Source organism: Microplitis mediator, chromosome 8 (genome assembly GCF_029852145.1).
Source record: "Microplitis mediator isolate UGA2020A chromosome 8, iyMicMedi2.1, whole genome shotgun sequence".
NCBI lineage: Eukaryota > Metazoa > Arthropoda > Insecta > Hymenoptera > Braconidae > Microplitis > Microplitis mediator.
The window spans coordinates 21,355,256-21,371,809 of NC_079976.1; the positions used below are offsets into that span (position 1 = coordinate 21,355,256).

At 28.4% G+C, this 16,554-nt stretch overlaps 2 protein-coding genes across 6 annotated transcripts in view; one reads left to right on the forward strand and one right to left on the reverse strand.

Annotated features, from left to right (window-relative positions):
• The window catches only part of LOC130672624 (ecdysone-induced protein 78C), a 119,125-nt gene extending 104,886 nt beyond the window's left edge, over positions 1-14,239 (forward strand). For 3 of the 5 annotated variants that reach the window (XM_057477266.1, XM_057477264.1, XM_057477267.1), the window contains one exon: positions 1,465-11,367. In XM_057477266.1, coding sequence (XP_057333249.1) covers positions 1,465-1,857 — 393 coding nt within the window. In that variant the 3' untranslated portion in view covers positions 1,858-11,367. Of the gene's footprint in view, positions 1-1,464; positions 11,368-13,465 lie in introns of those variants that run through there. The other 2 variants (XR_008990747.1, XM_057477265.1) reach the window with 2 other exon arrangements.
• The window catches only part of LOC130672627 (uncharacterized), a 167,616-nt gene that overhangs the window by 147,228 nt on the left and 3,834 nt on the right, over positions 1-16,554 (reverse strand). The gene's annotated exons all lie outside the window — the stretch shown is intronic.

The following is a 16,554-nucleotide window of genomic DNA, read 5'->3' on the forward strand; positions in this document are numbered from 1 at the left end:
GATAGTCACACGTCTCGATGCGCTCAGTTTTCTCAAATTATGAAAAAAGGGTCGAGGTATGTTCAGGTTGAAAGAATGTTCGTAAACTAATCTATAAAATTAAATAAAATCAAGAATCGACAATAGACGTGAATGAAATAATCGGACATGACTCAGAGGACCTAGTAGTCCGTAGTATAGCATCCATTAGACATCCGATTTAAGAATGAATACCTGGTTATTACAGTAGAGTTTCCAGTCAGACGACACACATGACGTATCAACAAAATCACACCAGAATAATAAGCTTACAGAAGTTGCGGTAACAATTTTCATAAATAATATTAAATTATTCAATAAAGGTCGGGAATTTCTGTAGATTCAATTCAGGATTCAAAATACATCAGCACGCGGGCTCCCTGAGCACAGCAACTAGAGTGTCATACTCCGTCCAGATAATTTTTATCTCTAGCACTCGGTATCAGCTCGTGACTCTGTCACAGCAAATCACAGACTAGCTACTACTTACCAGCAGTTCCGAAACTCAACTCTCTACCTCTTCATCTCACACCACACTAGTTTACTTAATTTTCCCTCTCTTATTCTTTTACTCACGCCTTTAACATGCGCTCTCGCATTTTTTATTCTCTATTCATTCGCACACTTGCCCACTCCCACACCTAAGACGTAGCTTTATAGGCCTTTCTGAATTGCCACTCCTAATGGGCCCCACAGAGTTAGTGTCAAATTTGGCTTCCTCGAGCATCGCGAACGAGGCCTGCCACACATAAATATCCGTATCCATACCTCCGCGGTCACTACGTCACCTAAAGAGCTTAGCTCTAGATCCAGGCGTCATCACCAGTTGGGAGACTTGTTACCTTGGTTATTATCCGTGACTCAGCAAGAGTTCCCATATGGGACTGCTCTTACCGATACACACAACTTAATCGTATTCCAAAACTCTATTATTCCTAGCCGTATCATACATGTACTGTAAACTTAACTCCACATTAAACACAACAATACGAACCCATACTGACACGTACCCAATACTTAACTACAAGACACGCTTTGCATACTCTTACTCACACTTACCAAATGCTAACCACTTACACCAACAATTACTCGCTACACATGCTTTAACTCAAGCTCACTCCCATCACCCGAACTTTCATGACGATATGAGAGTCTTTATTCAAGTCATCTGTACAATCGTAGCCGTTGCAAAATGTAATCATACAAAGTATACAAATGTCCGATCCATTTCTATAAATGACAAAAGAAAATTTAAGAAATTAGTTCAAGCAACTTCTTATCTTAGTGCCCTGTATAGTCAAGTAAATTGCAATACTTATTTCGCCTTCTTTAAACTTTGGAATTTTACTAGTAAATGTAATTCCAGTTTTAACACTGCTGATAACCTTAATTCTTAATCAAATGTTAAGTTAAAATGGTATATAATTTATTTATTGTAAATTTTAGCCGGATTTCGTCGCTGCATTACTGCAGTTCACTGCATCTCTGAACGCTTATCAGTTATCAGATGCTGAGCTCGGATTGTTCTCTGGTGCTGTCTTATTAAGCGAAAGAAATGGGCTCAATGATGTTAAGGCTGTGCAAAAATTACAAGATCGTTTATTGGAAGGATTGCAAATTCAAAGTAGTAGAAGTCATTCTTTATCAAATGATATTATTCCAGTCAGTGGATGTTTACCAACAATTAGTATAACTCAAAGGATACCGGAATTGAGAGCCCTCGGTTCACGGCATGCTAACTTACTTGATTGGTTTCGAAGAAACTGGACAAAGCTCAAATTACCACCGTTATTCGCTGAAATATTCGACATTCCGAAGTGCGAGGAAGATCTACAATGAACGAGTATAAACAAATGTAATTGTTATTTTATTTCTTCGATGTACTTTTACTTAAAGTATTGACTTCTAAACTTCATTGAAAAGTTATCTTCTTTTTTGAAACTTTTGCTTGCTCAAAGTGATGAATGATACGGGATATTCAATTTACTCATTATTTATTACAATCATATTTTTCGATTCGATAAAGTAAACGCTTTGATAGTGAGAATGACTATAAGTGAAATTGAATTATAAAGTTATTGAATTATGAATGCGACACAACTATAGTAGATAAACGTATAGTTTAAACTAAGAGTATATGTTGAAAACAGTATATAATTAATATATATAAATAATATATATAGATTTAAAACTATTACAAAATCTTTGTAACTGCATGTGCTACGTATCTCATTCTATGCAATCTATTTTTATTACTTGAGATAGAATGAAACGATAGATTTTATCTCAATGTTGGGCAGAATGAAAAGAAAATACATATCTCTCAGGTTTTCATTTTCTAAACATTAAAAATAATTATTGCTATTAATAATAATCAATTATTGACATTTTAGCAAATGATTGTATAAAATTGTAAAATACCATGCGCAACTATTCGTTTGCTCAGAAAAGCGCAATCATGTCGTTATCCAGTATATGATAAATAAATCTGGAAAAACAAAATCATTAAAACACTGAAATATTCCAAATAAATGTTATCACTTTACTTGTATAAGAAATGTCATTGATATTGAAGCAAACTTGTTTGTTATTTGATTTTGTATGAAAATGAGTTTTTTTCATCATTAAATATAAACTATTGACTATACTTACTTTATTGTTTTTGAAATTGTTGCAAGGGATTTGATATTGACGAATATATTTCATGCACACTTTTTCTGTTTGATTTAGTTAATTAGATAATTAAATTTTATAATTTATATTCAAGTAAAAAATCACGATTTCTTAATTATTTACTTCAAATAGTGCGGAAAATTCATATGTATCTATATATATACATATATGTAATTGGAAATTTGAAATCAACAGTTTGTGCAAGTTCCAATTATAAAATTAAATGTGCAATACCAGAAAAAATTATTTTTGTTTTCGTTGAAAGTTTTTCAATTCTTAATGTTATACTTAATAGTTTATTGAATTATTCAATGAAGAAAATTTTTATCAATCTTAAAATATTTTTTAAAGAAAAAAAAATAAAATTAGTTGAGTTAAAAGGCCATTAGGATGATAAGTATAATGAATTGGACTCCGTTAAACATCTTGATCATATTTCAATGATGAATAGGTACTACTAAATTATTTCGTTACGATAATAAAAACTGAAAAATAGGAAAATATTTGTTTGACGGAATTGATTAATTCGATTTCTATAAGAATTTAATCTTTTTAAAAAAAATTTTTTTTTTGAAGCAAAAAAAAATTCAAAAAAATATATATGATCAAAATAAATATTTGATCATAACTTTTTCTGATACCACTACTGCTGGTTGGGTCAGAAACTACTTAATTCATTTTTCATAGTTTTGCAGTGAAAGAGAGAAGACATCATCTATATTTTTGAATTATTAATAAATTAGAAATAAATTATTGCCAAAGTGGGGCGAAAAAAATTATTCGATCGTAAAGCACACTCGCACGCTTCGCCTCATGAGTCGTGCAAAAGACCGAAATAACGAAAGTCAATAAAATAAATGGTAATGAGGAATATCAATATAAAAAAATTTCTTTCGTGAAATGGTTATTTTCGATACTCATGTGCAAAGGTAGGGGTTTTGACAGGCTAGGAGTGACGTCAGATGTCTGATATTGTGGCGCATTCTCAACAGACCAAGGACGTTGTTATAAAGGCGAGCGCACTTAGACCGTATGTTATGTCCGAGGTCTGTTGAGAATATCTCACAATTTCAAACGAGTTAGGATACTCCTAATTATTCGGAATTTCTACCTTTGAACATAACGTATCGAACAAAATTTTTTGTCATATCAACGGCGGACGTTAGATTTGAAAGAAAAAATATCTCAAAATTTTCATTATTAAAAATTCAATTTAATCAAATAAGGATCGGGGTGTTTACATAAATCAACTGCTAACGTCTATCCGATTTTCATGCCACCTAGCGAGTGATTGTGAAAGTAAAAGAAATTCTCATACTCTGCAGCATTTGGACATGGACGTGTGGGAATTCAGAGACACATAGAGAGAGAGAGAGGAGTTACTTTTCCACACGTGTGCTAGGAAAAGTAACTAAACTATAGTTGGTCGGGAATCACATACTTTACTCAGACAAAGTATAGCTCGAAAATCTAACTTTCGCGGTTGGTATTACAAAAAAAAATTTATTGACACTCTAGGTTGTCTATTACTTTTATACTTCATGACAAATACAAAACTTACGAAAAAACTTTAGTTACATTACATCTAAAGAATTGTGAAAACTAACATATGGCTTGGTGATAAAATTATTTACGCATTTTTTGAGCAAAACTTGCGCCAGAAATTTATCAAAGATACGCATGGCTTGTACCAGATTTGCTCAACAAGTGCTAAGTATATATCGTAGGCCAAAGAAACCGGTAAAGTGACAGAGATAGTTTCATATCGATTCTTGAGCAAATCTGGCGTAAGAAATGCATGTGGATTTTTTTAATAAATTTCTGGCTCAAGTTTTGCTCAAGATTTGCATAAGTAATTTTATCAATGAGCCATATGTTATAAGAATAAATGAATTCTATGAGAAGTGCTATAGTTAAGTATAGGCCTTATACATACAACTATAAGAATCTATCGGCTTTTTTAAGCAGAAATAGGGACTTATTTATTTTTTAATTTTGATTTTATAAAACTCAATATAATAGTATTAACTTGAAATTATAGTAGTCCAACATTTAGTTTCATAGCTAAAATACTACTTGGAAATTATTGATTGTATATTGATTGCCGCACACTTTTATCTGTTGATTAAGCGTGACGTTTTCGAATTTCTGAAGAGTTAACGGAAACTCGCGAGAAAATAAATGTTGCCTAATCATGTATAATAACATGTATCATGACATATAGTAGTATCTAAAATTTCATATGGTCATATATAATCATATATAGAACTACATATGATCATACATAATCATATCTAAGTTCAACCATGAATATATGTATATAGAATATATAATTAGTTTTGGGGATACATAACTAGTATAAGCTTACATCCGAGTAAATACAGATACATATCCATAAGTGCTTAGGCCTGATAATGTCTGGTTGGATATGAGGTAATATATGATTTGATCTACACGGAAAAGAAAAATCTCTTAAATAGAACCCTAGCAGACCTGATTTACCGTAAATTTACGGTAATTTTACCGTAAATCTACCGTAGAATACTGTGAAATTCGAGTAGATTTACAGTAAATTACGGTAAATCCACCGTAATTTACGGTAAATCGGTACTTTACCGTGGATTACCGTAAATTACGGCGGGTATACCGTAAATTTACCGTCGAATACGATAAATCTACCGTAAAAAATTCGGGTGGATTACCGAATTACCGTAATTTACGGTAGATCCACCGTAATTTACGGTAAATCGGCATTTTACGGTGAATTACCATAATTTACGGTGGGTTTACCGTAATTTACCGTAATTTGGGTCCGTTAGGGAATCATCTAAAAGATAGTAATATGTGTTTCATGAAGCCAGTGTAAAACAAAATCATTGAAAAAAGATTTAAAAATCTTTGACTATTGTATACTCCAAAACGTAACACAATGACGAAATTTTTTTGAGATAGTTGTGATATAGGCCTTATCAGTAGAATTTTGTGAAATCGAAATGTGATATTAAGATAGATATCTAGAATTAAATTTTGAAAAATCAGAATTATTAACCGATTGTGAAGCGAGATATCAATAATCAAAGTGCACGTAACTGACATAAAGTAAGTCGGATTAACCTAAAAGAAGTCACATTTTCACGTACATTTCAAATAGCTTTTGATAGAATCTTTCCGAAAACTAATAAAATGTAGGCAAAACAATTATAAATTAAACAGAAATAAAATAATTTTGTCACTGATTAGTAACAAATTTATGAACGTTCGAAAATATCCATCCCATATGGATCTAACAAGCAAGCAATAGCACACACTATAGGTGGCATAAAAACTACTCCATAGTTGAGTCTGCAAAAGAATGGGCTTTTCTCCCACTATTTAACTATGATAGAGTCCACGACTTTACACTAACGCGTATGCGCAGTGATGACTCAATTGTAGAAAAATGGAGGGAGAATAGCCTTTTCTTTTGCAGACTCAACTATAAACGAATTTGAACGTTTAAAAGTATAAAAAAAATCTGGAAAACGGTTGATCCTGCAAGCCAGCTTCAGAACTTCTCATCATTTTCGAGCTTGAGGAGTTCGAAAACATTGTTGTGATTATATTTTTGAGTTATACAGAATACCGGTGCGCGGGTGCGTGAATCAAAATTTAGTGAAATAATTTAGATACGACCAAATAACGTGACATTATTGAGAAAAAATTGGTTTGATAATGATTCATAAAATTTTATAGTTTCATGAAATTTTTTAATTTACGCATTTATAAATGCTATAAAGTATTATCGAAAAAACCGTTTCTTACCATTTCTTTTTCCAACGATATCTCTAGAACAAAATAACCAATTGAGATGTTTTTTTGCAACAAACGACAAGTTTCTAGAAGTTATTCGATTTTGGTCTAGATTCTTAAAGTCTTTTCTGAAAAATTTTGAAAAAACCAAAAAATAAAACTTCTTTTTCCGTATTTCTTAATTTTTTCAGCGTCTATTGAATAGAATGATCTAGAGCTCATAGGATAGTTGACTGCTGACAAGCTCTTTTGATAGCCGCAAAAAGCAACTGGTTAATTAGTTCAAAAGTTTTTTAAGCATATTTTAATAGTATTAAGTCAACTATTGATGTTTTCCTTGAATTCTCAAAAGTTAAAAAAATATTCCATAAAAGTTATAATATTATTAAAAATTTCATTTCAACAGTTAGGATTGAAAAAATTGTTAAAAATGTCGTGGTTAGTCGAATTTTTAATCCACTGGCAATATTACTTGACATTAATGGAATTTCATAGTTTTAGGACGATGATATACTTATATGGTTGAGATGATATATCCAACACAGAAAATGCTCCTATCATACCACCTAGATACGATTGAATCTTTTCATTTATAACGCTATACCGGACATTCCCTGCTTGAAAAATCCGATAACTTCGTATAGCTAGATGTATAAGGCCCTATATTTAAATAAAGCACTTCTCATAAAACTTATTAATTCTGATAAAATCTCTATTGGAATTAATGAGAATCTATTGGATTTCATGAGATTTACCAAACAGAGTTATCAGGTCCGTTCGTGTATTGCATATACGCAATCATATGTTACTTACAATCTTTACTCACTCAGATATATAAAACTATACTGGCTACACATCGTTTGATCTTATCATATACCTGCATACATATATCTCGCCATCTAGCGAATTTGGCCATTTATGAATCTGTATTTACTCAAGAGTGAGCCCGCACTAGTTATCTATCGTCAGATATATTTATGATATATATGATATATGTATGATTATACATACTATATCTTATTTTATGCATAACCATATTGACTTGTATGTATGACTGTATATAATTATACGGCTATATGTATAATCTGGCATAAATTTTTTCTGGCAAAAACGAAGTTGCCGCTTTCTGCCTCCGTCGAAGTGAAAAATAGTATGCACTTCTTGGGCAGTAATTAAGAAAGCCTCAGATCATATGTTTGTTGACCTCGGCTTCGCCTCGGCCAACAATTACATGTGGTCTGAGACATTTCTTACTTTAGTGCCCTAGCCGTGTAATACACTATTTTTCTCGGAAAATCAGATAATTGATAGAAATACATTCATCAATAGCCTCTATATGCATCGATCACTGTCATAAGTCATTTTTATTTACTACAGAAATTACTTTTTTGATATTGAATAATTCCTCCTCGGAAATCGTAGAGAAAATTAGAATTCTAAAAAAAAAAATAATATTGGCTAGTTGGAAACAATTTTTTTTTGACAATATAGCTATGTCAACTATATATTTCAAGAAAGGTAAATAACACTACGAATTAACTTTTGAAATACCTTAGAAAAAAATCATAAAGCTTAAAAAAATGTATGTATATATAAGAATTAGAAGAAGTAACTTTATGCTTTTCACAAAATTAAATCATTATTTTAAAAAACAATGATCAAAACTATGTATATCTATATATTTGGGTCATTCCATGTCAAATCGACAAATTTTTTACCTGACCCCCTTTGATTTCGCTGAAAATTTTCTATCTTTTTCTACCCCCCGAAAGTTATTTTTCAGATTTTTTTCAAATTTTTTTTCCCGACTCAAAAAAAGTTATGAATTTTTGAAAAAAACCGCTCTTTTATTTTTAAATTGCCAGAACTTTTTCAAAAATTGACCGTTTGGGAATTTTTTTTTTTCAAAATTTTTGTTTTTAAATGTAGTTTTCGAAAAATAATATGAAAAAATTTTCAGAATCCCAGATATATGAAATATTTTAGTTTTTTCGAAAAAACCGTAATTTTCTAAAAGTCCGACCGTTTTTTTTTTTTTTTTTTTTGCTCTAAAAATACTTCAGCTAATTCTGCAATGATCCCCGTTAATTAAAAGATGTGACGACAATCGCTTCTAATTTTTTTTCTTGATTATAAAAAAATTTTTGTTGAATTTTTGCTGATTTTATATAACTTTGTTATGAAATTTTTATTATTTCCTCGTGAAACCTCAAAAGATGAAAAATAAAATTTTATTGGAGAATTTCAAGTGATTATCGTCCAAGAAATTGTTATTTTTTAGAAAAAAATAATTTTTTTCTCTCATTGACGTTATTTTTTTACTCTTATGGATGTTTTTTTTTGGTACTCAAACATGACAACTTCAAAAAACCATTGGAAGATTGTATGGTGCAAGTTAAGATGTTTTCTTCATCAGAAAAATATTTAAATCACAGTACGATGAAGAAAAGAAGGGAATCATCCAGTAAAAAGAGATAATAAAAATAGGTGTAATGTTGAATTTTAGAATCAAGTATTATGTTAAATAAAAGATAATATAATTTGAAAACATACAAAAAAATGTTTTTAATTTATTTAAAGATGTTAAGAGACGGTGAATTTATTTAAGAGTATGAAAAGTCCTTTTTTTTTTACTTTTTTGAAAAAACTAACAATTTCTTGGACGATAATCACTTGAAATTCTCCAATAAAATTTTATTTTTCAACTTTTGAGGTTTCACGAGGAAATAATAAAAATTTCATAACAAAGTTATATAAAACCAGCAAAAATTCAACAAAAATTTTTTTATAATCAAGAAAAAAAATTAGAAGCGATTGTCGTCACATCTTTTGATTAACGGGGATCATTGCAGAATTAGTTGAAGTATTTTTAGAGCAAAAAAAAAACGGTCGGACTTTGAGAAAATTACGGTTTTTTCAAAAAAACTAAAATATTTCATATATCTGGGATTCTGAAAATTTTTTCATATTTTTTTTCGAAAACTACATTTAAAAACAAAAATTTTGAAAAAAAAAAGTTCCCAAACGGTCAATTTTTGAAATAGTTCTGGCAATTTAAAAATAAAAGAGCGGTTTTTTTCAAAAATTCATAACTTTTTTTGAGGCGGGAAAAAAAATTTGAAAAAATTCTGAAAAATAACTTTCGGGGGGTAAAAAAAGATAGAAAATTTTCAGCGAAATCAAAGGGGGTCAGGTAAAAAATTTGTCGATTTGACATGGAATAATGACCCATATACTTGTTACATTTTTTCAAAGAAAACTTCTTACATGGCCAATGAAATATTCAATTCTCAAACTAATCGTTTCCATCAATTCTTAGAGGATAATTATTTTCTATTTTTTGGTCTTTATTAAAGTAAAAAACTCTCGCATTATGTAAAACTTAATAATACTTATACTCTTGTGGCCTTTATTTTGATTATCTAACATATTAAAAATATGTTAATATGTAACAACATATGCATTTCTTGCAACGGCTAGGGAATATTTTATTATCAAATGCTCACATCCAGTGGTGAATAAACATATCACAATAAATATATATGTACATATATACATTAACATATATATATAGTAGAAAAATTTTAATGATCTTATTATATCGATATTAATATAATAAAAAAGTTAATATATCTACTATTATAATGGTCATAATGTTCTCTATGTTATTACTATAAAATATTATTATAGAATGATGATGTGTCAGTGGAATTAGTGACCTTTCACAAGTTTCGAAAAAGTAAATTAATTGCAATAATTCAAAATTTCTAGTCTCGATTACTTTTTTTAAATTTATGCGGATAAAAGTTCGAATAGTAAAGACAAAATATTAATAGGAGTTTCAAAAAAGTAAGCGTATAAAGTAAAAAGAACGTTGAAACGGCCAAAAACTTTGTTATTGATAGAAGTGGATTTATTATACAATGAATGTTATGCGATACATGAAAAAAAAAATGTCTCATTTTTATTTTATTATTTTTAATCTTTTTCTGGGTGCTATTTATCATAATATATTGAAATTCTGCTAATATTTTTAATTGTTTTATCACAAATATGTTGTATTAATATTTTTATAACGTTTTTATAATGTAGACAATTGAAATAATTTTCTTCTTTTATTAAATTAATTGATAGCTGTATAGTTTCTATTACTGTGAAAACTTATCATTGTATAATTAATATTATAATGAAAATAAATTATGGATGTATAGCCAAATCGCAGAATCGTTAAAAATATGGTATATATATGGTATATATATATATATATATATATATATATATATATATATATATATATGAGGTTATACATACGTATATACAGCGATTTGGATGAAATTCTACAAATGACTGCTCTATACTGCTAAAGTACAAATGTTTAATTTAATTACTGTTTATAATCATTACAAATATTATTTATATTTTATTTCGTTTATAATTTTATCATAAAATAAACATTGAATTTACGCATGCTTTTATTTTTTACAATAGTACAATCTTAACAAAAATCCCTTTTTCTGAAATGGTGGACTACGAACTTTCATCTTTTTAATTAAGCAATCAAATAATTCTTGATAATAATTCTCAAAAATACGACGCATGGTTGACTTTTAAATACATTCACTTAAAGTAGATATTAATATTAAACATTTTATGAACAATATATAAACATACGTTAATGTATGTTAACATTTTCACAACAGCTTTAAGTTGTGAATCTGCTTGAAAATATTATTCATATTTTAAAGAAATCAATTTTTCGAAATAAATTGTCTGTAATTATGCTTTATTATTATTATAGCCGGTTTCATGGCGTATCATATTGTCAATTAGAAACGAAATTTCTTGAATAATATAATTTTTTTTTGTTCCCGATGAAAAAAGATTTTATATAATTGTATAGAATTATATATCAATTATATATGGACTATATATAATTATATATAGACTATATATAATTGGATAGAAAAAATGGCCCGATCCAATTGTATACAATTTGTATAGAAATTGTATATAATTCTATACAAATTGTATACGATTCTATATAATTATATACAATTCTATATATTGCAATTATATAGAATTGTATATAATTATATATAATTTGTATAAAATTGTATATAATTATATATAATTTGTATAAAATTGTATATAATTATATAGACTTGTATACAATTTGTATAGAATTATATACAATTTCTATACAGTTGTATACAATTGGATCGGGCCATTTTTTGTATATAATTTTATACAATTGTATAAAATCTTTTTTCATCGGGTTGGTATTAATGAACATAATTAACAATACGTCAACATAAGTTTCAGTTGAACTCGATAGCACATCGAAGATTGAGTTCATTTAATAAGAATATCAAATATTTTACTCTATGTTGGAATTTACAAGAATTTATATATAAAAACAAAATTTTATTTCATATATAGATAATCAATGTTACAAAATGATCGCATGTCTAAAAATGAATATTAATATGAAGACTAAGGTTCGTTATCCTCAAATTTCATTAATAATTTCATACGTGTATTAAATTAGTCTACGAAGAATCGGATCAATTCTTTTCATCCGCAAAAATTTTGGTATCTTATTTATATAATTGTCAACTCCCTAGCAGATTCGAATTACGGTAAGTTACGGTAATTACCGTAATGTAGGTACCTAGCAGAATTACCGTAATTTACGGTAAAATGCCGTAATTCACCGCAAATTACGGTAATTCTGCTAAATACCGTAATTCAGATCTGCTAGGGCTTTTAATATAATGTTTTCGACAGTGGTGTTATGAGTATGACAATCAATCGAACAGTGCTCTCGACGATAATATGATAATTTAGCGAGTATATATCGTTTGTAAATAACAAAAAAATACAGTTATAGAATAATAATAATTACAATAATCAATAGTTAATGTATCATTATTACTAGTATGATTGTTATTATTGTTGTAAAAGTTAAAATTGTTGGGTTTTAAGTATAAATAGCTGTACATTTAGTGGTATATAACACACCAAAGAGGAAAAATAAGACATCCCAATCCGCAAAAGTCATTGCCTACCCGTGCCGAAGGCGACGATAGCAAACACGCGGAAAAAATGACTTACCTTCCTCCGTGGTGTGTACACTATTTTTCATCAGACCTGCGCCTGAAAGTATAAATTCTCGCTTTTGTTTCCGGGAAAAATGGTACATGTGCTAATTTTTATCATTTGTTTCTTTCTATGAGGAAAATACAATTTTTTCCCGCGAAACAGGACAAGAATTTAAACTTTCAGTACAAATATGGTGAAAAATATTTTCATGCTTAAGCTTAAAGTTATGAAAGTATACTGAACTTTTGTTAAAATTAATTGTTTTGCTATTTATTATTATTATATAATTCCTGATGTCTTGTGATACGCTCGTTTTTCCGTCGTAAATAATAAAGTAATTTGAAAATTGAAAACACATTTCTAGAATATTTTTAAAAATCACGATTTTGTAATTATTTTCGTTACTATCATAAAATTATTAACTGTACAGATGAACTAATAAGGAAAATAGAAATAAATCAATTGTTCGTAACTAAGAAATTTATAGAAGTCGATAATTGTTTGAATGAACAGTAATCGAAAAAAAAATCTAGCCTACTAAAAATTCTTATTTATATGCATTGTATTGGATATTAAAAAATGTTTTACATATAGAAATATGCAAATTTAAGAGATACGTATAGAAAAATAAATTCCATCTGGCAGCCTGAATGGAAAGTAGATTTCTCTAAAGACGTTCTCAAAATTTTGAATTTTCATAAGAGCAGTAAAATTTATTATCAAACGATAATCAAAACAAGTTATAGACTCTCCGTAGAGATGTTATCGGCGTATAACGCCAACTATACACATGCTTATGAAACCTTGTATAAAACAAAAGACACATTGGTCGATGAAATTATAATAGTGCCATTTAATCCTTTATCACTTTCATGTTTTTTAGAGTCTCGCTTGCGCTACAGTAACATCCTTCAATTTGAATAGTGTCCTGTGAGCAAAATGCTTTTACCAGGAGCGCTGACGGGTTAAACCAAATTCCATAAGTGACAACATATAACAGAACTTCGTCATGGCATATCATACAAAATTTATCTGAGGTTAAAACCGCAGATATGTTTTTTCGGTATTTTTTCAAAGTTTTCAAGGTTATCGATGATTAGCAAAAAAAGTTGAAATGATACGGTAAAGAGCAAAATCGAAAGCTTATTAATCCATACTCAGAATGTTTTTAATGGAAATAAAATATGACGTTTGGTTTAAAGGTAATTTACCTGCTAAGTGGCGGAAGAGGATTTTTCTTGAAAATTGACAAATTCAAATCACCAATAATTTTTTAATTAATCGACGAATTCAGCTCATCTTCTTGTAAGATCGAGATAATTGCCTAAAGAATGAGTCTACATAATTTTATTCAGATCCGATAAGATATTATGAGCGCTGCGTTGTTATAAAAAGGTGCGTTATATTCATAATAAGTTATACACCCGGGAAAAAATGATTTTGCCTAATTATATATAATTATATATGATTATATATGGAATATATATAATTATATATGGTATTATATATACTTATATATGGTTATATATAGGCCTATATATAAGTATATATAGCCTTATATATAATTAGACCTAATTATACCGGGAAAAAAATGATTTTGCCTGATTATATATAGAATATATATGGTTATATATAGACCTATATATAAGTATATATAGTCTTATATATAATTAGACCTAATTATACCGGGAAAAAAATGATTTTGCCTAATTATATATGATTATATATAGAATATATATGGTTATATATAGACCTATATATAAGTATATATAGCCTTATATATAATTAGACCTAATTATACCGGGAAAAAAATGATTTTGCCTAATTATATATGATTATATATAGAATATATATGGTTATATATAGACCTATATATAAGTATATATAGCCTTATATATAATTAGATCTAATTATATCCCGGGACAAAATGATTTTGCCTAATTATATATGATTGTATATGGAATATATATAATAGTATATACCCATATATAGTTGTACATGGGTCTATATATGATTAGATCTGATTAGACCTGACCTATATAGACCCATATATAGTAATTTTTATTATATTTTAGATCTTTAAATCTATATATAATCAAATATAAATTAATTATTTATATATATATATATATATATATATATATATATATATATATATATATAAGTTAATATTTTATTTATAGAATATATTTAATATTTAGTTTTTCTTATTTAATATATTAGATGCTCTATGGTCTTTATTGATATTTCATAATCAGTACTCGTTAAATGCATTATAGTTTTAGGTGTATATTTACAGAAATAATGATTACAATTTTACTATAAATTATAATTTTAAAATATTTACGAAGCGTTACATTATATTTTTCAGTCTGTTAAAAAAGTAATAAACTTATGTATAATTAAACGTATAATTAAAAAAAAAACTTCCCTCTGAATACTTCAATATTAATCGTACATGAACATACGTAATTGTATATAAATTACACATAATCATATATATGATGAAACCCGCCTAATTTTCGGATCTAATTATATATAAAATATGATATATATGTATTATACATAATCATATCTAATTATATATGAGTATATATAACTTATATATGATTATATATAATTAGACCTGGCCAATTTTCAGATCTAATTATATATAACGTATTATATATAATCATATATAACCTATATATAATTATATATAAATTATATATAATTAGACCTGGCCAATTTTTAGATCTAATTATATATAAGGTCTTATATATAATTATATATAATTAGGCAAAATCATTTTTTCCCGGGCATACACGTTTGAAACGTCAAAATTAATAAAAGACATAATTTTAAATAATAAAACAGTAGTGAAATTAAAAGATAATTTTAATGACTACAAGAAAGATTCAATGAAATTAGATTATCATGTATAAGGCACATAAACACAGTAACCTACATAAAATTTAATAGCGAGAAACTGATTTTTTCGAAAAATCGTAAAAGTTGCAAACTTCTAAACTAATCCAACGATTTAGCCCATCTTCAAACTTGATCAAGATACCTATGTCATAAGCGTAGAGAATTTCATTAGGATCCGATAAGATTTGAAGGCGCTATTGCGATGACAAGGCTTATAGTCATAAAGCGTACAGATACTTTTGAAACATCATAAGTAATAAAAAAAGCATACTTTCAAAACATAAAATAGTTGTGAAATTTAAAGATAATTTTTTTAAGTATAAAATAAAACAGACGGAATTAAATTATAATGAGAAGTATCAAAGTTATCAGGGACCATAACGATATTTAGTAATTTTCTTGATTTTGTTCAAACTTTCCAGGCTATCAAGTTATTGGAAGAAATGGTCAAAACATTTAGCTTGTGGTCGAAAATTAAAGCTTATTACAACAAACTTTAAGGAACTTCTCACAAAAATTGTCTATACGTTTCATGTTTAAAATTATATATACTTTTATAGTGGAAAAACGATATTTTTTTTAAATCGAAAAAATGTCAAAGAACCATAACTTCCAAACTAATTATCCGATTCATCCCATCTTTCAACTTGATGAAGATAGTATCCATTAAATAAGTGTAGAAGTTTTCTTTAGGATCTGATAAAAATTGTAAGCGCTATCGTGATGACAAGGCTGGTTATATTCATAGGGCGTACAGGGACTTTTGAAACATTATAAGTAATAAAAGGCGTACTTTTCAAATATCCCTGGCGGTTTTGAATCACCCTGAGAGTGGAAACAGGGTGGAATCACGGTGGATCCAGGGTGGTTACACGGTGGGTTTGTGCCATTTTATCACCGTGTATACACCGTGGAATCAGAGTGGGTACACCGTGTAACCACCCTGACTCCACGGTGATAAAATGAAAAAAAGCCCACCGTGTAACCACCCTAGATCCACCGTGATTCCACCCTGTTTCCACTCCCAGGGTGTTTCCAGGGTGATTCAAAACCGCCAGGGAT